General features: G+C 42.4%; 2 protein-coding genes, 1 long non-coding RNA gene and 1 other non-coding gene across 7 annotated transcripts; 1 reads left to right on the plus strand and 3 right to left on the minus strand.

Annotated features, from left to right (window-relative positions):
• Positions 1-266: 266 nt before the first annotated feature.
• On the minus strand, positions 267-3,306 carry LOC139556563 (uncharacterized). The gene is made up of 2 exons (XR_011671144.1): positions 3,217-3,306; positions 267-2,502 (listed from the first exon to the last, which is right to left on the minus strand). It is a non-coding gene; the product is annotated as an uncharacterized lncRNA (long non-coding RNA).
• On the minus strand, positions 2,639-2,925 carry LOC139556761 (small Cajal body-specific RNA 13). Its single transcript, XR_011671237.1, has one exon. It is a non-coding gene; the product is annotated as a small Cajal body-specific RNA 13 (non-coding RNA).
• A 58-nt stretch (positions 3,307-3,364) lies between the features above and the next one.
• LOC139556562 (glutaredoxin-related protein 5, mitochondrial-like) lies at positions 3,365-13,017 on the plus strand. The gene is made up of 2 exons (XM_071370660.1): positions 3,365-3,982; positions 10,464-13,017. The coding sequence occupies exons 1-2, from the start codon at positions 3,673-3,675 to the stop codon at positions 10,634-10,636; spliced, it is 483 nt and encodes a 160-aa protein (XP_071226761.1). The 5' UTR covers positions 3,365-3,672; the 3' UTR covers positions 10,637-13,017.
• Positions 13,018-17,253: 4,236 nt separating this feature from the next.
• ints9 (integrator complex subunit 9) lies at positions 17,254-24,578 on the minus strand. Of its 4 annotated transcripts, none has more exons than XM_071370657.1 (16): positions 24,465-24,578; positions 23,483-23,610; positions 22,983-23,043; positions 22,823-22,885; positions 22,540-22,679; positions 22,144-22,230; positions 21,128-21,248; positions 20,792-21,038; positions 20,419-20,599; positions 20,123-20,183; positions 19,752-19,923; positions 19,390-19,514; positions 19,022-19,189; positions 18,708-18,812; positions 18,440-18,577; positions 17,254-17,709 (listed from the first exon to the last, which is right to left on the minus strand). In XM_071370657.1, the coding sequence occupies exons 2-16, from the start codon at positions 23,545-23,547 to the stop codon at positions 17,533-17,535; spliced, it is 1,911 nt and encodes a 636-aa protein (XP_071226758.1). In that variant the 5' UTR covers positions 23,548-23,610; positions 24,465-24,578; the 3' UTR covers positions 17,254-17,532. The 4 variants fall into 4 exon arrangements, with proteins under 4 accessions (XP_071226758.1, XP_071226759.1, XP_071226757.1 ...); XM_071370658.1 differs by having other exon boundaries at positions 24,469-24,563; XM_071370656.1 differs by lacking the exon at positions 24,465-24,578 and adding an exon at positions 23,958-24,108 and having other exon boundaries at positions 18,714-18,812.
• Between the last annotated feature and the right edge of the window lie 287 nt (positions 24,579-24,865).

A 24,865-nucleotide genomic window follows, 5' to 3' on the forward strand; every position in this document is an offset into this window, starting at 1 on the left:
ATTTAGCTGCCTGGTGAAAGTCTTCTGGATAGCTTCCCCGTCACCTGAGAGATATGTTTGATGATGTGCCATTCTGCTGGCATTATCGCAGAGAAAGTTCACACTGAAATAAAAACGTGCATTGTTTTCATATGTGATGTTTTGAACACGACCGTGCCGTAAAGGGTGCAGAGTAGGAAAGGACAGGCAAGCCCCACAGGTGATGGTGCAACACAGAAAAATATGAAATAAGGACAAATGTGAATGCATATCCATAACACAGTATATTAAAATACAATCTCAATTGAGAAAGTTAGATTTTATTGAATGCGATTGTTTCTCTTTCAACAGCATCTGATAAAAAAAATATCTGATAGATTTCATCAAGCCAAGGACTGATAGGAAACTGATTGTTTGAGGAAAAAGATTTGGGAATCAACAAGGAGAGGTCTATTAAATTATTCAAATTAGCTTGAAGCACATTCAGTCGTGGATCACTTATTTCTCCAATAGATTCTTTGGTTTCAAAGAGATGTGCATTCGTCTGCCTTGCCATCAGGACGCTTGGAGATGTCAGACCCTAACGTGAAGAATATCCACATTTTACATTGCCATTATATATGTTCAGGCTGGACAGAACTAACAATGTCTAACAAAGTGGTGAAATAACGTGTTATTTAGTTCCACACCAGTTAAAAAAAACAAGTTGTGTCGTGTCAAACAGAGAATCTAACCTGAACACACTAGAACTCCTCTACGTTATAACCCCTCCTAGGGCGTAATCACAATTAACCTGAACCTGGTAATGTAGGCCTGTCATATACAATATCTATCTACACACACAAAAGTATGTGGACACCCATTCAAATTTGTGGATACGGCTATTTCAGCCACACCCATTGCTGTCAGGTATATAAAAAAAATTAATTATAAGAATCGAGCACACAGCCAGGCAATCTCCGTAGACAAATATTGGCAATAGAATAGCCTCACTGAAGAGCTCAGTTACTTTCAACGTGGCACCGTCATAGGATGCCACTTATCCAACAAGTCAGTTCATAAAATGTCTGCCCTGCAAGAGCTGCCCCAGTCAACTGTAAGTGCTGTTATTGTGAAGTGGAAATGTCTAGGAGCAACAACAGCTCAAGCGCGTAAAATGATATAGTCTGTCTTCGGTTGCAACACTCACTACCAAACTGCCTATGGACACATCTGCAGAAGAACTGTTAGTCGGGAGCTTCATGAAATGGGTTTCCATGGCCGAGCAGCCGCACACAAGCCCAAGATCACCATGCACAATGCCAAGCGTCGGCTGGAGTGGTGTAAAGCTCGCCACCATTGGACTCTGGAGCAGGGGAAACGCGTTTTCTGGAGTGCTGATTCACGCTTCACCATGTCAGTCCAACAGACAAACCTGCATTTGGCGGATGCCGGGAAAACACCACATGCCCCAATGCGCAATGCCAACGTAAAAATTGGCGGAGGAGGAATAATGGTTTGCGGTTGTTTTACATGTTTGGGCTAGACCCGTTAGTTCTAGTGAAGGGAAATCGTAACGCTACTGCATACAATGTTGACATTCTAGACGATTCTGTGTTTCCAACTTTCTGGTAAGTAAGGCCTTTTCCTATTTCAGAATGACAATGCCCCTGTGCACAAGGCGAGGTCCATACAGAAATTGTTTGTCAAGATCGGTGTGGAAGAACTTGACTGGCCTCCACAGAGCCCTTACCGTAACCCCGTCGAACACCTTTGGTATGAATTGGAACGCTGACGGCAAGCCAGGCCTAATCGCCCAACAGAGCCTGACCTCACGAATGCTCGTGGCTAAATGGAAGCAAGTCCCTGTAGAAATGTTTCTACATCTAGTGGAAAGCCTTCCTAGAAGAGTGGAGGCTGTTAAAGCAGCGAGGGGACTAATAAGCTGTTTGACGAGCATGTGTCCACATACTTTTGGTCATGCATTCAAACTTGTAGTAGACTATGTCTATACAAGAAACAAATGGTGGAGTTTACATGCAGATATATAGACCCTGCCTCTTGTTTGTTGAAAATCTCAAAAATGTTAATCAGAAACACAATGCAGAAGGCTGAAGGGAAATTAGCAAATGTTTATCTGAACAGAAACAGTTCTGATCTGGATTAACAGCTGAGGAACCTAAAACCACAGTATGTGGCTGCACAAATTATGCATATAAAATTAGACACTTGACGATTTCAGATGGCCTCAGAAAATGTACACAAAAAAAGTAAACTGAAGTCAATTCTGGAGGTAACTATTGAAAAATAAAAGGTTCCACGCCTACAGAGACATAGTCTGGTAGCAGCTTCAGAGGGTGGTTTGGGTCTTTATCCAGATTACAGAAGTATGGGAAAACTTTTCCATAGATGTGTGAACGTGTTCTCTGTTGACTGGGTAGGAGAAAGAGACTTCCACAGTCCAGCTGTACTCTGATCCTCATGCTTCACTGTGAGGGATCCCTAAAGGAGGACAGGAGAAATCGCTCTGAAACCCACCATGATCTACACACACAGAGAAAAAGAGAGAGCAGGGTTTTTAAAAAGTAGGACAAAGAAGGTAATTGAATTCCAAAGCTGGGTCAGCCAACAGCTGGTGAGGGCCAAAGACTGGATCCCAACTTCACAGATACTAGTGATAGGATGTGGCAACTCGACAGTGCATGACAGGAAAATCTTCCCCTTGCATACAATGTCTGGTTACCGCACATGGCTTTTTCTTCCTGCTTCAAGAAAGGTGAGGGTACATGTGGTTCCGTCACCGCCGTGGAAAGCAGGGTTCTCCGTAGAGAATCTGTCCAAGGAACATCGCACGTGAAACTCCTGAACCTCCAGAAGTCACGCCTTAGCTTCCTTATTTTACTTTATGCAACCTTGTTTCGCCACAAGCAATTGTCCTTGCAAGAGTATATCACAAGGTTGCAAATGGCTGTGCATCTTTAGCATGTTACACGACCAGCAAGACACAGCCACAGGCCCTGGGGTAAGTATTAGTCCTAACTAATATTCAGGTAGGTAGTTCGCTCCCCGTTCCGTTTACTTCGGATTATGACATTTTATGCAACAGAATCGGCGCCCCAATACTTACATATAACTAGTTACCTACTCACACACAAACAAACCCCAACATTTCCCATCAACTTGTGTTGTGAAAATATATAAAACACCGTTTTCATAGCAATACAATTAGTATAGCGCTACTCATACAATTGTACAAACCTGTGTCGAATGTATGCATGGTTTCCCTCTACAATCTTCGTTTAAACTATTCTGTTCTTACCGGAAGCGGAAGCCACTAATGACGTCGTATAACCGGAAGCTTATTTTCACATATTACGTTAAAACCTTTAAGAATTACAAATTGTCAGACGATCCTGTTAAATATATATATTATCTAGAACTATAATTATTATTAAATAAAATGTTTTCGTAAGTTATTTCTTCACCCACGCTTGTGTAACGATTGTTATTGCCGTTTACGTGAACCAATGGCAAACGTGCCGGAATTTATGCTGTCCAATCAACCTTCAGATGTAGTTGCTTCCATCTTGACATTTCGAGGTTGATATTTGCGTCTGAACTGAACTAAAAAAAACAGACTTTGTACTGTCTTTGGCTAAACTGTGTTGCTGTCTGTATTTTAACACAATATTTTGCTAAAGTCTTACGAAAACCATGAACAACCTAATTCGGTCAACTGTTCGCTGTTTTCGGTTGAGTTCTTCGGTCTATCCACCGAGGCAAGTTTATGGACAAAATGTGTTGTTGCCAACATTGAAGTCTTCGGCCCGGCTCATGTGTTCGGCGCCCTTACAGAAAGATCTTGGCGATATGGTGAAAAAAGACAAGGTGGTGGTGTTTATGAAAGGGACGCCTGCCCAGCCGTTGTGTGGCTTCAGTAATGCCGTGGTTCAGATCTTGAGGATGCATGGTGTGAATGAATATGCTGCATATAACGTGTTGGATGACCAGGATCTCAGACAAGGTCAGTATAGCTAGCTACCGTTACAGCTATAACGTAAGCTATAGCTACTGTCACTTTTTACTTCCTATACTAGAGTATTAGCCTACTTTTTTTTTTTTTTATCTCGCCTTGATATATTTGACATTTTTAATAGAAATGGTTTCAGTAAAATTACTAATCTCAATGTGGCTGGCTGTATGTATGGTACATCAATCACCCTGTCCAAAAGTAGTTGTGCGCCTTTTAAAATGGTATAGTAGGTTCAAAGTTTTATCTGTGTTCTGCAGCAGGACAAAGAGGGCGTGGTTCATGTCAACGTTAAGACTACTTATGCGCTGACATTTATTAGGCTTGTATTAGCCTTTTCTGTGACTAGGTAGTATCCTTCATTTTTACCATGGCTGTTGCTATGCAATGGGCCTAGGAGAGACATTGTGTAGCAGCCTGAACATAGGGAAATGCCTACTTCCAACATAAGTGTGTCAGTTGTGGTAGATTCATCTTGCAACACCCGGCACACTGCTGAAATTGGGACATAATACTAATAGGCTGACCACACTGCTCGCGTTGCAAAATAAATGTAGAAATCTATGTTATTCTATTATTGCACCCACACTGCATGCGCGTCAACGAGTGTCTGCGTTGCCAAGTGCTAAAATAGAAGTCCTTTCTATTTCTGACGCAGATCGCACTGCAAGTCCTGCCTCTCCCATCTCCTCATTGGTTTATAGAAGCAGGTACCCATGTGCCATCTCCTCATTGGTTATACCCACGTGGGTGATTGAAAGACGAACTCTGTTGCTGGTCGGTGTAGTAATACTATGAAAGTTTAGATGCCAATTACCATATAAGTTCAAAGATGAAAAAGCATGGAAGGAGGAGAGATGACTGGAAACGATTCGGTTGACCGTTTTTATGTGTGGATTAATTGTCGGAGTAGAGGACCTTGTGCATTTCAGGTAAAATAACAACTCAATGTTTATATCCCAGGACAAATTAGCTAGCAACAGCAAGCTAGCTAAATAGAACAAATTAGCTAGCAAGTGCAAGCTAACTAGCTAAATTGCCATAAATGTTTAATGCTTTTCAACCTGTTCCCAAATTAATGTAATTGGTTCAGAGTTTGTTTTGATATTTTAACCTGCATGTTGTGATTGCGTTTGGTGTAGGGGGACAAAATAAATGAATGCACGATGGCGCACACGCGCAGCCGGTTTGGGTTCCGTGTTAAGATGGTGCCGTACTGTAAAGCAGCCGTTTTGCGAGCTCCGACCCAACTTTGCTATTTTGTGATTATTTTGCCATTTATTGATACTTTATTTTCACGCAATGTATCTGCTATCATTTCTTATAACCGACAATAACTTTTGAACATCAGATCGGCTGTTACTTAACTCAAGTCTTACTTCGACTCTTTCTGTAATTCCGACCCAATTTTCAGGGTATCCAAGAGGAAACGCCGGGGTTAGAGGCAAGAGAGGAGGAGTCCCTTCGAGGTTAAGGCAAAACCGGCCACCTCCTCCCTCCATTTTATTGGCCAATCACTTGATAATAAGATGGATGACCTCCGATCGCGGATTTGCCACCAAAAGGACTCTCGTAACTGCAATATTCTCTGCTTTTCTGAAACAACATAACCCCCTTGGGGAAGGGTTTGCCGTTTCATCAACAACAAATGGTGTGTTGACTCGAGAGCAGTGTAAGTCTTGACCCATTGTTCACCCATCTTGGTGTACCTGATGGTCAAATGCCGACCCTTCTACCTACCGAGGGAGTTTTCAGCTGTTATCATGACAGTTATATACATTCCACCTCAGGACATGACAAATAACAAGCTGGGACAAAACTTACAAGGCTAATAATAAGTAGCAAAACTTGCACCCGGAGGCTAACTACTTTCTTTAAACTTTTATGCCAGACTACACCTATTGGTGTATTGCCTCCACCTATTGTATGGGATATTGAAACAACAAAAAATAATATACTCCATTGCGGGAAGGGGGGTTGAATACAAAAATCTAACAACCACCCCACTCCTTCAGTCACATTCAAATCACATCCTTACTCAAGCTGCCTGTGAGGACCGAGCATTCATCGACAGGATTCCTTGTAATGCCTCTGCAGCAAAGTCCCTGAGTCCCAAAAAACGCTCAGCCGCACTCACAATGATGTCTATTTTCTCTGTTTCCCCCTCCGTTTGCGCTGTGCAGTTGATAACCAAAGTAATAAACGCAAACAAAGTCCACTGTAACATGCAGCATGTCAGGAACCATCTTGTTTCTATTCTTACTACCATTGCTTCTTCAACTTCACGCCTTTCTTCTACTCTTCTCAATGCCTCCGGATAGGAGACATTCTGGACAGACCTTATTCTTGTCTCCTTCACCCTAACAGGACACTTCAGAAATGCAGGTGCATGTTCACCACCACAATTGCAGCATTTAGGCTCAGCTGGCATATAATTTTCCTCCTGTCTACATACACATGACCAAATAATTTACATTTGTCACTGCATGGGTTTGGGCACGAAGGCACTCAAAGGGAATCTCATATAACCCAAATACACATAAGGAAGAAACAATGGAATGGATGGAGTGGGCTTCCGCACTCCGTCTACCATGTGGGTCAGTCATTGTGCACCAACCACTTGATCCCACTCTTCACGTATATACTTTGCATTTACTTCTAGCGCCACCCCAGACATAACACCTTTGATAGGCGCCCTGATTCGAAGAGCCACACAGGATACATTCCAATCCGACGTCTTCTTGATGCACAAAGCGCGCTCCTTCTGTTCCATTGAAATGCAAAAAAAAGTAAATAAGCCCACTTCTTGTTATTCTCATCGAGGCCACCTTATCCAACACATCTACAATTTTAATAGTGACTTCAAATGGATCTCCCATGTAACAATATCAATCAAAAACCCTTATTCCAACCAAAAAGACTTAGAACTAGGTTTGGATTTACTAGTTTCCACTACCATCTCCTTTTGCATTCACCACTGTAATCCAATTCTTCTCACTGTCATCTACGCTCGACACGTCATCTAATTCAAACAGAACATCCACTTCCGCCAGGCTGCCTTCCTTGTTGCTAGTAATTTTAATTATGCATCATTAAGACGCTTGATTCCCAATTTCCATTAACAGGTCTCCTTTGCCAATAGGGTCGATAAAGTCCACTGTTACTCTAGCCACAAGTAAGCATACAAGGTCCTCCATATCGGCAAATCAGATCATGACTCTGTACTCCTGCTTCCTTTTTTACAAGCAGACCCTCAAACAGGAAGTACCCGTGATTCGCTTTGTCGAGAAATGGTCATCAGAATTAGACATTACGCTAGCGCTGATTGGAATATGTTCAGAGACTCTGCCGATAACATCGACGAACTAACCACCTTGTCCCTAGCTTTGTTAGGAAATGCATCCGCGACGTCCCCACAGTGAAGGTTCGCTGCTTCCCCAATCAAAAGCCCTGGATTAACACAGGTTGTCGCTAAGATAAAGGACAGAGCTACCACACACAGGACTATCGCAGACAACGTCCCGCTAGACGTCCCGCTATGACCTCCGCAGAGTCATCAAACAAGGTAAAGGACAATCTAGGAATAAAGGCTCTGATACCTGACGCATGTGGCAGATCTACAGTCTATTACGGATTACAAAGAAAGACCCAGCTGTGATCTGCCCAGCGATACCTCTACCAGACGAACTGAATGCATTTTATTCATGCTTCGACAATAACACCGTGAAGTGCGTGAAGGCCACCACCAACCTAGAGGCTGATCTCACTCTGAGGCCGTCGTGAGTAGGGTCTTAAATCATGTCAACACTCAAGGCCGTGGGGCCGGACGGTATTCCAGGGTGTGTTTTCAGAGCATGTGCAGAATAGCTGGCAGGCATATTTCCGGTCATTTTCAACCTCTCCTTATCTCTGTAATCCCCACGTCTTAAGCTGACCACAATCATTCCTGTTCCCAAGAACACTAAGGCTTCATGCCACAATGACTACCACCCTATAGCACGGACATCTGTAATCATTAAGTACTTTAAAAGGCTGATTATGGCACACGTCAACCACAACCTCTCCCTCAATGTCAGTAAGACCAAGGAGTCCATACACGTGCACAGTCATGAATAAGGCATGAAAGGTTTGGCATGGGCCCTCAAATCCTCAAAGTTCTGCAGCTGCACCATTGAGAGCATCTTGACTGGCTGCATCACAGCTTCGCATGGCAACAGCACCACTCTCGATCGCATGGCCCTACAAAGGGTGGTGTGGACAGCCCAGTACATCACTGGGGCCAATCCCCCTGCCATCCAGAACCTCTAAATCAGGCGGTGTCAAAGGAAAGCCCGGGAAATCGTTAGACTCCAGCCACCCAATAGACAATTCTCTGCTTCCGCACAGCAAGAGGTACCGGTACATCAAGTCTGACATCAATTGGCTCCTGAACAGCTTCTATTCCCAAGTCACAAGACTGCTAAATAGCTATCAAAATGGCTACACAGACTCTCAGTTGACACTTTTTTTGCACTGTCTCTATGCATACACAGAACTCTACACACTCGCGCACACTGACACAACGACACACACACTCCATTTGCTCAAACACAACATGCACACACATTTATACTTACTCTACACACGCTCACACACACACTCACATACAATCATCATATATGCGGCTGCTACTCTGTTTATCTCATATCCTGATGCCTAGTCACCTTACCCCTATAAATATCTACCTCCATTGCTCCAGTATCCCTGCACATTGTAAATATTGTATTAGAACTGACCCTGTATATAGCTTACTTGGTTCTTGTGTTCTTATTTTTATTTCTCGTGTGTTCTTGTTCTACCTTTTTTTTATGTTATTTTTAGTATTATTGATTATGGCATTGTTGGGTTTAGAAAGAAAGGGATTTCGGTGTACTTGTGCACGTGACATTTAAAACTTTAAACTAGAGGTTGACCGATTCTGATTTTTCAGAGCCGATACCGATTATTGGAGGACCAAAAAAAGCCGATACCGATTAATCGGACAAATTTTTATTTTTTAATATATATGTATTTGTAATAATGACAATTACAACAATACTGAATGAACACTTTTATTTTAACTTAATATAATACATAAATAAAAATGTATTTAGTCTCAAATAAATAATGAAACATGTTCAATTTGGTTTAAATATTGCAAAAACACAGTGTTGGAGAAGAAAGTAGAAGTGCAATATGTGCCATGTAAAAAAGCATGAGAACATATGAAAGCTGGTGGTTCCTTTTAACATGACTCTTCCATATTCCCAGTTAAGAAGTTTTAGGTTGTAGTTATTATAGGACTATTTCTCTTTATACCATTTGTATTAAATATACCTTTGACTATTGGATGTTCTTATAGGCACTATAGTATTGCCAGCCTAATCTCGGGAGTTGATAGGCATGAAGTCATAAACAGCGCTGTGCTTAAAACATTGCGAAGAGCTGCTGGCAAACGCAGGAAAGTGCTGTTTGAATGAATGCTTACGACCCTGCTGCTGCTTACCCTGCTCAGTCAGACTGCTCTATCAAATATCTAATCATAGACTTAATTATAATATAATAAACACACATATGAGCCTTAGTTTCCAGATTTTACCATATTAATGACCTATCATTTCGAAAACAAAACATTTATTCTTTCAGTGAAATACGGAACTGTTCCGTATTTTATCGAACGGGTGGCATCCATAAGTCTAAATATTGCTGTTACATTGCACAACTTTCAATGTTATGTCATAATTATGTAAAATTCTGGCAAATTAATTACGGTCTTTGTCATGAAGAAATGGTCTTCACACAGTTCGCAACGAGCTGCCAAACTGCTGCATATACCCTGACTCTGCTTGCACAGAACGCAAAAGTGACACAATTTCCATAGTTAATATTGCCTGCTAACATGAATTTCTTTTAACTAAATATGCAGGTTTAAAAGAATATACTTGTGTATTGATTTTAAGAAAGGCATTGATGTTTATGGTTAGGTACATTGGTCCAAAGACGGTGATTTTTTGCACGTGTTAAATCATCACCCGTTTGGCGAAGTAGGCTGTGATTCGATAATAAATTAACAGGCACCGCATTGATAATTGCAACGCAGGACAAGCTAGTTAAACTAGTAATATCATCAACCATGTGTAGTTAACTAGTGATTATGTTAAGATTGATTGTTTTGAATAAGATACGTTTAATGCTAGCTAGCAACTTACCTTGGCTCCTTGCTGCACTCGTGTAACAGGTGGTCAGCCTGCCACGCAGTCTCCTCGTGGAGTGCAATGTAATCGGCCATAATTGGTGTCCAAAAATACCGATTTGTTCTGAAAACTTGAAATCGGCCCTAATTAATAGGCCATGCCGATTTAATCGGTCGACCTCTACTTTAAACATAATGGAAGTGTTGGATGGATATTGGTAATAGTTACACATGTGAACTCTGTTTTATGTGTCTTTCTTACAGGAGTGAAGGACTTCTCCAACTGGCCCACAATCCCGCAGATCTTCTTAAACGGCGAGTTTGTGGGCGGCTGTGACATCTTCCTACAGATGCACCAGAACGGAGACCTGGTAGAGGAGCTCCAGAAGCTGGGGATCCGCTCTGCACTGCTGGATGCCGAAAAGGAATCCAAGTAGACAAACCCGTCGGTCGGTGTCGAGTCCAGAGAAAGCTAGAGGTTGACTGTATTCGTTTAGGCCCGTTAACCCTGCACTTGTGTAGATCTGAGAAAATTGGTTAGATATACTTGTAAGCCATATAGGGGACGCTCCACCTTGTAAGTTCTCCAAAGACACTGGCAAGGTGGAGCTACTAGAATGTTGTTACATACATTTGAGTCATTTAGCAGACACTCTTATCCACAGCGACTTACAGGAGAAAATAGAGTGAAGTGCCTTGCTCAAAGGCATATTGACAGATTTTTCACCTAGTTGAATCGGGGATTCAAACAAGCGGCCTTTCGGTTACTGGCCCAACGCTCTTAAACGCTAAGCTACATGTCCAGTAATTTCAGATCTACACAAGAGCCTAGGGGGATAGGGGCTAAGGGTTGATTTGGGATCTGGCATTTGAAGTGGTGGCTGAGCCACAGTGTCCCTTCCACAAGCCCTATAAGAAGGTGTGTGTGATACTATAGAACCTGCTGAAGACCAAACTGCACTCAGGTGACTAGGATATAAGATGCCAAACCAACACCCATATGATATCTCCAAAACCCACTGCCTGTACAGTGCCTTCAGAAAGTATCCACACCCCTTGACTTTTTCTACATTTTGTTGTTACAGCCTGAATTTTAAATTGATTAAATTGAGATTTTGTGTCACTGGATTACACACCATACCCCATAATGTCAGTGGAATTATGTTTTTAGACATTTTTACAAAATAATTAAAGCTGAAATGTCTTGAGTCAAGTATTCAACCCCTTTGTTATGGTAAGCCTAAATACATTCAGGAGTAAAACATTTCTTCAGTTGCATTGACTCACTGTGTGTAATAATAGTGTTTAACATGATCTTTGAATGACTACCTCATCTCTGTACTTCTAACACACAATTATCTGTAAGGTCTCTCAGTCCAGCAGTGAATTTCAAACACAGATTCAACCACAATGGCCAGGAAGGTTTTCCAATGCCTTGCAAAGAATGGTACCTATGATGGGTAAACAAATGTCAACACAGACATTGAATATTCCTTTGAGTATGGTGAAGTTATTAATTACACGTTGGATGGTATATCAATACACCCAGTCACTACAAAGATACAGGGTCCTTCTTCTTCAGCTACTGAGGATGGATCAACAACATTGTCGTTACTCCACAATACTAACCTAAATGCCATGGTGAAAAGGAAGCCTGTACAGAACACAAATATTCCAAAACATGCATCCTGTTTGCAATTAGGCACTAAAGTAAAACTGCAAAAACTGGCCAGGAAATATCCTGAATACAAAATGTTGTGTTTCGGGCACGCACAACAAATCACTGAGTACCACTCTTCATATTTTCAAGCATGGTGGTCTCTGCATCATGTTATGGGTATGCTTGTCATCATCAAGGACTAGGGAGTTTTAAGGTAACAAATAAACAGAGTAGAGCTAAGCACATGCAAAATTCGAGAGTAAAATCTGGTTTAGTCTGCTTTCCAACAGACACTAGGAGGCAAATTCACCTTTCAGCAGGACAGTAACCTAAAACACGAGGCCAAATATACACTGGATTTGCTTACCAAGACCACATTGAATGTTCCTGTGTAGCCTATTTACAGTTTTGACTTAAATCGGCTTGAAAATCTATGGCAAGACTTGAAAATGGCTGTCTAGTAATGATCAACAACCAACTTGACAGAGCTGGAAGAATTTTAAAAAGATTAATGTGCAATTATTGACCAATCCAGGTGTGCAAAGATGATACTAAGATGTAGTGATTCAGGGGTGTGAATACTTGTGTAAATGAGATTTCTGTATTTCATATTCAATGCATTTGCAATTTCTAAAAACATGTTTTCACTTTGTCATTATGGGGTATTGTGTGTAGATGGTTAAGGGGGAAAAAACAAATACATTTTTAATTCGGGCTGTAACAAAATTTGGAATATGTCGAGGTATGAATTCTTTCTGAAGGCACTGTATACGTTTCGTTTTCAAATGCAGTATTTCACACTTATTTTCACTGAAGCATTTGTAGGTCCGCTCAAACGCAATAATCCACTTCCTCTTTTCTTTCTTCCTCAAGATGTTCACTTACCGGTATCCAGTTTAATTAGATAAGGGGAAAGTAATGTGATGGGTACCTTGCTTTTGTCTTGTTTAATTTGTCAACTCAGTAGTCATGTCAAAGAAGTAAGGGAGGTTACACTTTAAAGTATTCGAACAGGGTCCTACTTCCTGACAATCAATACATTTCCACCTGCTGCTTACATACATGTATTATCTAATGCTCATGTAGTACACTGTATATTTAATATATTTTACATTTAAAGGATATGTATTTGATCAATTAAATATTTTACAACACAAATGGGCAGTGTCCTGGAAATTCCTGATTTGGATTATGTTGCACTCTCGGATGCCTTTAAGGCTATGGGTAAAGTATTTTGTAGTTGGTTTACATCAGTCTACTGTTCTTGTAACAATTGCTTATCATTTTGTTGCCAGAGGAGCTGGTTGTTGCTTTAGGGATCTCTGCCCTGCCTGTAACATGATCTAGCCTAAGGGAAATACTTGAGACTATATGGCCTATCCCTCCACCTGCTCTCTCAGTATACAGTTGAAGTCAGAAGTTTACATACACTTAGGTTGGAGTCATTACAACTCATTTTTCAACCACTCCACAAATTTCTTGTCAACAAACTATAGTTTTGGCAAGTCGGTTAGGACATCTACTTTGTAAAATGACAAGTCATTTTTCCAACACTTGTTTACAGACAGATTATTTCACTTATAATTCACTGTATCACAATCCCAGTGGGTCAGAAGTTTACATACACTAAGTTGACTGACTTTAAACAGCTTGAAAATTCCAGAAAATTATGTCATGGCTTTAGAAGCTTCTGATAGGCTAATTGACATCATTTGAGTCAATTGGAGGTTTACCTGTGGATGTATTTCAAGACCTACCTTCAAACTCAGTGCCTCATTGCTTGACATCATGGGAAAATCAAAACAAATCAGCCAAGACCTCAGAATTTTTTTTTATAGACCTCCAGAAGTCTGGTTCATCCTTGGGAGCAATTTCCAAACTCCTGAAGGTACCACGTTCATCTGTACAAACAATAGTACGCAAGTATAAACACCATGGGAAAACGCAGCCGTCATACCGCTCAGGAATGAGACGCGTTCTGTCTCCTAGAGATGAACGTACTTTGGTCCAAAAAGTGCAAATCAATCCCAGAACAACAGCAAAGGACCTTGTGAAGATGCTGGAGGAAACAGGTACAAAAGTATATCCACAGTAAAACGAGTCCCATATTGACATACCCTGAAAGGCCGCTCAGCAAGGAAGAAACCACTGCTCCAAAACCGCCATTAAAAAAGCCAGACTATTTGGTTTGGAACTGCACATGGGAACAAAGATCGTACTTTTTGGAGAAATGTCCTCTGGTCTGATGAAACAAAAATATAACTGTTTGGCCATAATCACCATCGTTATGTTTGGAGGAAAAAGGGGGAGGCTTGCAAGCCGAAGAACACCATCCCAACCATGAAGCACGGGGGTGGCAGCATCATGTGGGGGTGCTTTGTTGCAAGAGGGACTGGTGCACTTCACAAAATAGATGGCATCATGAGGCAGGAAAATTGTGGATATATTGAAGCAACATCTCAAGACATCAGTCAGGAAGTTAAAGCTTGGTCGCAAATGGGTCTTCCAAATGGACAATGACCCCAAGCATACTTCCAAAGTTGTGGCAAAATGGCTTAAGGACAACAAAGTCAAGGTATTGGAGTGGCCATCAAAGCCCTGACCTCAATCCCATAGAAAATTTGTGGGCAAAACTGAAAAAGCGTGTACAAGCAAGGAGGCCTAACAATCCTGACTCAGTTACACCAGCTCTGTCAGTAGGAATGGGCCAAAATTCACCCAACTTATTGTGGGAAGCTTGTGGAAGGCTACCTGAAGTTAATGACCCAAGTTAAACAATTTAAAGGCAATGCTACCAAATACTAATTGAGTGTATGTAAACTTCTGACCCACTGGGAATGTGATGAAAGAAATAAAAGCTGAAATGAATCAAATCAAATTTTATTTGTCACATACACATGGTTAGCAGATGTTAATGCGAGTGTAGCGAAATGCTTGTGCTTCTAGTTCCGACAATGCAGTAATAACCAACAAGTAATCTAACAATTCCACAACTACTACCTTATACACACAAGTGTAAAGGGATAAAGACTATGTACATAAAGATATATGAATGAGTGATGGTACAGAACGGCATAGGCAAGATGCAGTAGATGGTATAGAGTACAGTATATACATATGAGATGAGTAATGTAGGGTATATAAACATAAAGTGGCATAGTTTAAAGTGGCTAGTAATACATGTATTACATAAAGATGGCAAGATGCAGTAGATGATATAGAGTACAGTATATACATATACATATGAGATGAGTAATGTAGGGTATGTAAACATATTAAGTGTCATTGTTTAAAGTGGCTAGTGATACATTTTTACACATATTTCCATCAATTCCCATTATTAAAGTGGCTGGAGTTATGTTGGCAGCGGCCACTAAATGTTAGTGGTGGCTGTTTAACAGTCTGATGGCCTTGAGATAGAAGCTGTTTTTCAGTCTCTCGGTCCCTGCTTTGATGCACCTGTACTGACCTCGCCTTCTGGATGATAGCGGGGTGAACAGGCAGTGGCTCGGGTGGTTGTTGTCCTTGATGATCTTTATGGCCTTCCTGTGACATCGGGTGGTGTAGGTGTCCTGGAGGGCAGGTAGTTTGCCCCCAGTGATGCATTGTGCAGACCTCACTACCCTCTGGAGAGCCTTACGGTTGTGGGCGGAGCAGTTGCCGTACCAGGCGGTGATACAGCCCGACAGGATGCTCTCGATTGTGCATCTGTAGAAGTTTGTGAGTGCTTTTGGTGACAAGCCAAATTTCTTCAGCCTCCTGAGGTTGAAGAGGCGCTGCTGCGCCTTCTTCACAACGCTGTCTGTGTGGGTGGACCAATTCAGTTTGTCCGTGATGTGTACACCGAGGAACTTTCCACCTTCTCCACTACTGTCCCGTCGATGTGGATAGGGGGGGTGCTCCCTCTGCTGTTTCCTGAAGTCCACAATCATCTCCTTTGTTTTGTTTATTTTCCTGACACCACACTCCGAGGGCCCTCACCCTCCTCCCTGTAGGCCGTCTCGTCGTTGTTGGTAATCAAGCCTACCACTGTAGTGTCGTCCGCAAACTTGATGATTGAGTTGGAGGCGTGCATGGCCACGCAGTCGTGGGTGAACAGGGAGTACAGGAGAGGGCTCAGAATGCACCCTTGTGGGGCCCCAGTGTTGAGGATGAGCGGGGTGGAGATGTTGTTACCTACCCTCACCACCTGGGGGCGGCCCGTCAGGAAGTCCAGGACCCAGTTGCACTGGGCGGGGTCGAGACCCAGGGTCTCGAGCTTGATGACGAGTTTGGAGGGTACTATGGTGTTAAATGCTGAGCTGTAGTCGATGAACAGCATTCTCACATAGGTATTCCTCTTGTCCAGATGGGTTAGGGCAGTGTGCAGTGTGGTTGCGTCGTCTGTGGACCTATTGGGTCGGTAAGCAAATTGGAGTGGGTCTAGGGTGTCAGGTAGGGTGGAGGTGATATGGTCCTTAACTAGTCTCTCAAAGCACTTCATGATGACGGAAGTGAGTGCTACGGGGCGGTAGTCGTTTAGCTCAGTTACCTTAGCTTTCTTGGGAACAGGAACAATGGTGGCCCTCTTGAAGCATGTCACAAATAAATCACTATTATTCTGACATTTCACATTAAAATAAAGTGGTGATCCTAACTGACCTAAAACAGGGAATTTGTACTAGGATTAAATGTCAGGAATTGTGAAAAACTGAGTTTAAATGTATTTGGCTAAGGTGTATGTAAACGTCTGACTTCAACTGTATTTTGTAACCTAAAAGCTGGTTCTATAGTTTGTTTCCACACTGAGGTTTATCAGCTCAGTCCTGTTAGGGGAACATCAAAATCCTGACAACTAAAATAAACAAACTCTTCTTTTCTAATTGGCCTTACTCCAGTCCCGAGCCAAAACCTGACTACAGATCTCTTCACTGAAAAAATGTGGACTTGGTCATGTCACGAGAGTTTAAGCTATAACAATTATTTTCCCTGTAAATTGTGAAATCTAATCATGCATAATGGAGGGTTGAGCTGTCCTGTCTTAAAGTATTTGGCAGTGATGTACTTTGACTAAATGGAGCCTATCTTAGTATTGTACTCTATCAGCATGATCAACCTGTTTTTCATGACCTCCAAGTGACAGTATTGAGGAATTGCAGTTTATGAAATAAGGAATTCTACCAAATGGCGTCTGTAAAGCACTGTCACACCCTCCTGTGGAATCTGGAGGAATTTTCACTTCCTCCTTGGTGGAGAGAGGACAATTGACTTCTCACTGTTTGTTACTTTACCCTGAAAAGACTTAAATTAAAATGTATTTGCTAGTGAAAACAGGACCCTTCAGAACTGATTCTAATATTGGTCCTGGACATTTGTGTGTGGGATGATTATTTTGAATCAATAAAAGTTACTAACTTTATCCTTAATGTATTTTATAAAAGTACACCCTGCTTACATACAAAACAAACAACAATGACATCACCAGCTGAACAGAGGAGACAAGCCGAGAAAGCGCATGTTTGAGATTGACTACATAGCAGTTGGTGACTAGACGGACTGATCTACCAATTATAATAAGTAGCCATTTAGAATGCCAGATTTGTAGAACAGTCCGTCTGCAGCTGCCAACTGCAATGTAACACTCAAACGCGCACATTGAGGAAAATCGGTGAGGTTGAAGTTAGGGGGTAAAGGTCAGAGTTTCATGAGGAAGCGCAGCACCAGGTCCCTGAGAGCGGTGCGGAGTGGCTCGTTGTCGTCACACACAATGTGTGTCCCGTCCTCCTCCAGCTGGATCAGGGTGTCCTCGGCCTGCAGGTGCAGAATGTGGCCGTCTGCTGTCTCCTCTACCTTGACCTCTGTGATACCGTGCTGGGAAGGAAGAGAAAGGAAGAAGACCGCTGAGCCTAAATGGGTGCATATATGAAGACACCGAAGTGTAAGGCAGAAGCTCTCCTGAGCTAATTGGTAGCTTGGAGGGAGAGCTATCACCATACTGTTTACATGAACCCTGTCTCTTAAGATATGCCGATGCCAAAGGAATAGGGGAAAAGCCATACACATATGTAATCAGTGTCCAACGCTTTGAAGGTGTCCCTCTCACCCAATGAGAGATAAATATATATATATAAATAAATGGACACATCCACTGATCACGTGACATTATTTATTCTTATGTTTAGACTCAATAGCGCATTGGAGCCAAATTAAGTCGGTTAAGATGGCATCTCATGGCAGAAATAATATGCGCAGTTTGCGCTATTCCAGGAAGTGATGTTGCAGGCTAGCTCAGAGCTGCCCCCTCTCATTGAGTAACTCAAGTTGAAGTCCGACCAGGTTACTGCAGGCTGCCATTAGCAACTAAATTATCCTTATAACCTCTGTGTTCGATTCTAAAATAGTCAGTTCAACGACATACATCTGGTGTATTAGAAGCAACTACTGGTACCGTGATTGTCTTTATTTACATGAAGATTGCCATTTTTCCATTCACTATAATGGGGGGGCCCTGTTTTCTGCAACCAATGACTGCAGTACTGCGGTCGGCCTTTAACCTCCATGGCTTCAATAAGAGGGGGCAGTCGTTCTCCCCTGTTCTCACCTTGTGTAGCATGGCTAAGAAGGCTTCCAGGGGTACAGCTCCACTGAGCAGGGGTTTGGGGGCCAGCACTTCTGGGGGTTCCTCTACTACACGCTTCCTCTTCTTACTGGGGGGCAGCGGAGGGGGCTTGGGGACTGGCTGGTAGCACACAGACAAGATAGTTAGTGGTGTAAACATCATAGCTTTGCTGCTGACACTAATGAATTTTCCTTTCTGGGCAATTTACTTATTCAACACATAATTACGCACACACAAAACCTACACTCACACTGACCTGCAGCGTATGCTTGTTATCCTTGGACTGCAGAACTGCGGACACAGTTGCTACAGAGATGCCAGGTTTGATCTCAGAGGGCACTAGGGATTTGGCCAGCTACAGAGGGACGAGAGGTAGGGGTTTAGAGACTGTTAGGGAAAAAAACTAAACGACACCCTAATGTTCCATTTAGTGCACACTACTTTTGGCCAGAAGGGGTTTATATATTGCTAGCCCCGATTTCCAGGCTTCTTCAAAACAGCAGAGTGATGAACGAGACTTAGGAGTATAGAAACGCCAGACAAGTGTGTTGCAACAGGCCCTACCTCTGGCAGCAGCTGGATGCGTTCCCAGCGGCGTCTGAAGGGCAGGCCCAGCACAGAGCAGCGGCGATAGGGCATGGGAGGGGGCTGCAGCTCCAGCATCAAGTCTGAGCGGTGGGACTGGGCTGGTGGGGGCTGGGTGTACTGCTCTGGACACACCACATGGAGAGGCTGGGAGGAGAGGTTATGTGCAAAAAGGTAGAGGAAGAACGTGTCCAAGGTGAAAAAAAGGAACATTGCATTACATTATACATGTATAATTGTGGTTGATTTGAACAAACTCAGTATCTCCTCACTTTCATTTTGAACTCAACATAGATTCATTCACTTAAAAAAAAAAAAGAGTTCCAGATATTGGGTGAATTGAGTACCTGGACCTCCTTGAGCAGCTTGGAGACCTGGTGGAAGTTGAGGCGAGTGTCAATGGGACAGTACACACACTTCATGGCTAGGGGCTGATACGGGGCTAACGCATCCAGGTAGGAGAAGTCTGGTTCTATGGGAGTAAGAGAACCATTTCAACAGTTAATTTATTAGACCACATATTTTAGGCACCTTGGGACCACGGAATCTGGCGTTTTTGTTTTATATAGTCTACTAATTATATTTCTTATGGACCACAAAGCTTTAGGGGCAGGTCAAGTCTCTTGTGACAGACTAGCTAGCTAGCACAGGATTAGGGACATGGTACCATGGCTGGCAACTTGCCATGTTCTGGTACAGTTGTACTCACCAGTGAAGATTATAGTGTTGAGGCTGGATTTGCCCCACAGTTCCATGAAGTGTACCACGTCCCCGAAGCGAAGAGACGGGTGTCCGGTGAACACCACACACGGTTGCCGGAACTCACTGCTGAAGTCGCCATGGATACTGGGGTAGTGCTTCAACTTGTTCGTCTGAATCAGCTGAAACATATATAGACACAAGTGTCAGAGATAGGCCAACATATAGCTATAGCTAAATTGTAAAGAACATTTTGGTTCAAATGTATAAAGTTATGATAGATTGAGTAAGTCAAAGATGCAAATGAAATGCATGGTGCAATGTAATTTCATATGGCAGCAACTCTCTTTAAAACGAATGAATTTAAAGACAGAGCCTTACCTCAGCGTGAGGGAAAGGAGGTTCTGGAAGGTAGACCTTGGACTGCTTATTGTGACAAAGCCTGTTGGATGTGTAGGGAGAGGGGAAAATACTTATCTCCAGGGGCAAGTTTGCTACCAACAGTCATTTTCTATTTAACCCAGGTTAACCTGTTTTACAGGTTTGTCTTATTGAGATTTATTTTTTTATTTTTTATTACAAGAAAGAAATGGCAAAGTGAAATCTACAGACAGCTCAAAAAGCACTGGTCATAGAATGTGCTAGAAAAATTTGAATTCTATGGCTCTGGAACTCACCACTCTGCGAAGATCTGTGAGAACTCCAGAGAGCTGTTGGCGACGGGAGAGATGAAGTAGAAGGGGGTGGAGCCAAGATTGGCATTCTCTATGAACTGGTAAAGACACTCCAGGAGATCATAGATCACCCCCGAGGAATAGCATGGCACCAGCACGTTGCCACCCGCACGGATCGTCATGGCTACAAGCACAACAGACAGTTTGGTCCGACACAACGTCATAGGTCAACCTGTAGCTAGCTTTCTGTGTACCTGTCTAAAATCAAAGATTAGCTAATTGTACTGTTGATGGAGCAATGGGCACTGATGAAAGCCAATGACCATAGGAGTTGGCAAGACAGTACAAACAGACCTGGGAACAGGACACCACATACCTAGGTTACTGCAGAAGTCCCCTAGCATGCCATCTGGGTTGGCGGTTGGCATCTGTGTGAGGCCCGTCAGAATCAGAACGTCACTGTTCTTTAGGGAGCTCTGATCCATGGGCTGTGGATGTGTGGTGAGGAGGGAGGAGCCAGAGACGTATGAAACCTTCTCATAATGTGATTGGATGATCCAGTTAGAGCTACCCAATGAGTAACCAGAGCTCAGGGGAGTGACCTGCACGGCGCCAAACAGCTCCTGGAGAGAGAAATTATAAAAGTTAGCTTAAGTTATTACGTGAATTAGTGTGTGTGTTTGAATTATAGTGCACAAGACGGATCTCTTACCACTTTCTGCGAGTAGCCCACGAGCTGCACCTTGCTGAGAGCAGAGTTGACATCCTGCATACTGTAGCATCTCTTCCAAGTCGACACTTCAACAGCATCCTTCAGCGGGCCAGGGAGCAGCCTAAACAGACATTCAGTCTCTATATCAAGGGTCTTTAATCTTTTCTTGCCCAGGGACCCCCATCATCTTAGCAAATAAGGGCAAGTAATCAACATTTTAAAATGAATAGATTTGGTAGATAGTTTCATTATTTTGACCTCCCCACATTATAATTAGAAGAAATGTAAACTCTAACATACCTTTCTAGCTAACAGGCTAACTCCAAACTAGAGAAGTACATTTCCTGAAGAAAATTTGTTTTTGCTAGGTTTTTAAAAAAGTATTTATGATATTGAAATAAGTTGTGTAGTGGTAGTGACTGCTTAAGTAATGGTAGGGACTGGTTATTCCTGGAAAAGTTGTTAGATGGAGAAATGTATTGACTGACTGACTGGCTAATTGATTGGATAGGATAGCCTGAACATGTGAAAGCTGGTTTGGTGTCTCTAGCTTGAACGGTTTAAAATGTAATGGCTAAACTCGTCAAATGTGAGCATGTCATTTATTTTAGAATGCATTGTTTTGAATTATAATGATAATGACAACACTGGCGCGTTGTCCGCTTTGACACCTCGCTCATTTAGAACGCTTCTCTATTTTTGCGTTCTATCGATGGCGCTGTATCACACAAAACAAAAAAGGTCATTATTCACCCCTTTCAAGCTCATTTGAATTGGAAGAGGTAGCTATGGGTTGAGGCTTTACCATGCATGCTAAATTAGACCAATTCATCCACTTAAGGAAACACAACATTGCTATCAGCAAAGATGATTGAAGAATTGGCCTATCCTGCTAGTGTAACCGGTGTCATGAAAAGAGTGTGCTCTCAGTTTATGAATTACATGTATATCATAAATTGACATATCCTAAACTAATACATGGAGGGCATTGGTCAGGCCTGTCACCAAGCCCATACCTTTGTATTTCCTTATACTTCCAGCAGGTAGCAGACTGGGCCTTGGGAACTCTCTCCATGAAGTTTACCAGCTCCTCCATCAGAAGTCTGAGGGCAGATAGGTAGAATCAGCTGGTGATATCCAAGATCCCCTTGACATTTTTTCTGGAATGTTGCCATTCTAATGATTCTAGAATGTGATTCTAAAAAGTGAATTGCTAGAATCACATTCTAGAATCACTCAATTTTTCTGCAATGTTGCCAACAAGTCTTTACATTCCCTGTGTTGCCAATCCTAGTGATTCTAGAATGTGATTCTAGAATGTGATTTGCCATTTTTCTGAAATTGTTGCCAATTCTAGAATGTGATTCTAGAATGTGACAGATGAATCTAGTCACGGCAGTCACCCTCCCTACCTGCCGATCTGCAGCGTTGGTTCTGTGGCGTACACAGTCCCAGTGAAGCCTGTGTGCTCGGTGATGTAAGGCAGGGCCATCATACAGTGGTAGTTGGAGATCAGGATGACATCTATGGTGGACAGGTCCAACAGCTCTTTCTGAGTGAGGGAGATGGACAAAGACACGATAAGTAAGACTACCACATTAACATGGGATGATGTTACCCACAGTGAATTATGAAGTGCCCAGGATAATTTTATTTACAGGTTGAAGGTCTGAATTATATCCAGGTTTACATTACCTCAGGGAGACAGAACTCTGGCTGTGAGTCTACAAAGACACGACCTGCACACTCTTTCAGCTCCTGAAGGTAAACATGTGTGGAGAAATGTTGGTCAACTCAAATTATGAATAAATCCATAGTAGATGAAATAGGCATGAAACAAAATGTGACCTCATACCTTCTCAAGGTTTATTGTGCCATCTTTAGACACCCATCCAGGGAGCTTGGAAAGCCTTGGGCTGGAAAAGAGAGAGGGTACTCTATCATCACGGCATGGCAGATGTAGGGGCAAATATGGCTTAATGGTAAATGTCCTTGTAATGTTAACCTAAGGGATTATTTTGGAGGGGAAGATGTAGCCTCGTTGAGAACCAGGCTTCCATAAATGGGAGTCGTGACAACAACGTGGTTTTCGAGGTATGCAACGCAAGACCACCCCAATGCTAACTGCTTTGTGGCCGATGTACAGCAGCACTGTTGTGAACCGCAGGCGGCTGCTGAGAGGACGGTTCATAATAATGTCCGGAACGTAGAGAATAGACATGAACATAAACCATATGTTTGATGTATGTATTTGATACCATTCCACTAACTCCGCTCCAGCTATTAGCACAAGCCCATTCTCCCAAATGAAGGTGCCACCAGCCTCCTGTGTTGTGAACATCACTTTAGTCTCACCTGTGCACCAGAGGCAGTGGTAGAAACTGCAGGACAGAGGTAGTGTCCAGCCCACAGTCCAACATGATGGTGGTGGATTTGAATTTGAGGACATTGCAAGGCAGGGTGGGGTGACCTGACAGACAGTACTGAAAGAAAGAGATGCTACGCACATGTTATCTCTGAACAGGCATGATAGCTAAGTTAGCTAGAACAACAACAATAGCAACTTGCATAGCAAATGCAAAATAAAAACGGTCTTGTCAATAATTGGTTGCTGGCTTGTCAGTGTTCAAAAACGTGCAAATGTGTGATAACTAATTGCAGAACGTTAACTGTTAGCAAGGTAACGTTAACATGCTAGTCATGGCAAACAAAAAGAGCTACCGGTAATTGGCTAACCAGCTAGCCTAGCCAAGTAGCCATATCAACTGCATTAGCATACAAAATATAGTGCATGTTAATGGTAAATTCTCCTCATGTTGGATCAACTCACCAACTTCATCTTTATCGATTATAATATAGACAAATGAAGTCTATCTAAAGCATTGTGGACAATTCTTACTTTTGGACTACCGCTTTGTTGAAAACACAAATTGTTGAATTTACCACCCCCTACAGTTGTGGAGTACCAAGTGTCCTTGCATGAAAGAGTTCCTCATTGACCTGTACACTATTTGGAGATAGTGGCTATGCATATTCATGCCATGAGGCTAGTAGCGTAGCATCTCTCTCCATTGAATACAGACGATTGACGTCTACAACCCTCATTCAATATTCAAAAATTGATTACAATAATGAGATGTATCCACCAATCCAAAGAAATAACAGGCGGAAGCTAAACAGCCCGCCGTGCCGCTTTGTAGTCAATGACTCCCATTGTTAGGGGAGAGACATGTATTTTGACAGTATATCCATAATCTTTGGATAAACGCGAAATTAGTTAGCTAACGTTACATTAATTCCATGATGGAACGCAAATAATCTCAAACAGATTGCCTACCTACACACACATATTACTACATAGAAGCCATGCAGAGAGAGACGCCAAGACCGTGCCCTGTAGCTGTCAGTCTGTAGATAGCAAATGCTAACACTAAACAACTATCTACGTCAGTCGGTGGACCACTTTTAATAACAGATAGAACAAAGAGACAGATATTTCGCTGGATGTAAAATGTGAAGCATCCGCTTGGCGTTTCCACTCACTACTAAATATGGTAGGGTAATGGCGTGCAGTTGGAAAATATGGAACGAGATGTATTTTGACCGAAATTCGGCAAATTTTCTCATCGATGAAACATTTGATCTCAATACAGTTTTCTGTTTCCAAAACTAAAATCTGTTACGAAAAGAATGGACTAGGATTTGTAGACTTTAGCCTTTGCAAAAAGAAAATTGTAA

This window comes from Salvelinus alpinus, chromosome 27 (genome assembly GCF_045679555.1).
Source record: "Salvelinus alpinus chromosome 27, SLU_Salpinus.1, whole genome shotgun sequence".
Classification (NCBI taxonomy): domain Eukaryota; kingdom Metazoa; phylum Chordata; class Actinopteri; order Salmoniformes; family Salmonidae; genus Salvelinus; species Salvelinus alpinus.

Excerpts from the sequence above, each read along its gene's own strand:
- ints9 (XM_071370655.1), bottom strand. Across the intron at positions 22,231-22,539 it reads CCAACGCTGCAGATCGGCAG|ACTTCTGATGGAGGAGCTGG; the intron begins GTAGGGAGGGTG and ends ATCTGCCCTCAG. Across the intron at positions 19,515-19,751 it reads CAACACTATAATCTTCACTG|AACCAGACTTCTCCTACCTG; the intron begins GTGAGTACAACT and ends TTACTCCCATAG.
- LOC139556562 (XM_071370660.1), top strand. The coding sequence starts at position 3,673 with ATGAACAACCTAATTCGGTCAACTGTTCGCTGTTTTCGGTTGAGTTCT. Across the intron at positions 3,983-10,463 it reads TGACCAGGATCTCAGACAAG|GAGTGAAGGACTTCTCCAAC; the intron begins GTCAGTATAGCT and ends TCTTTCTTACAG.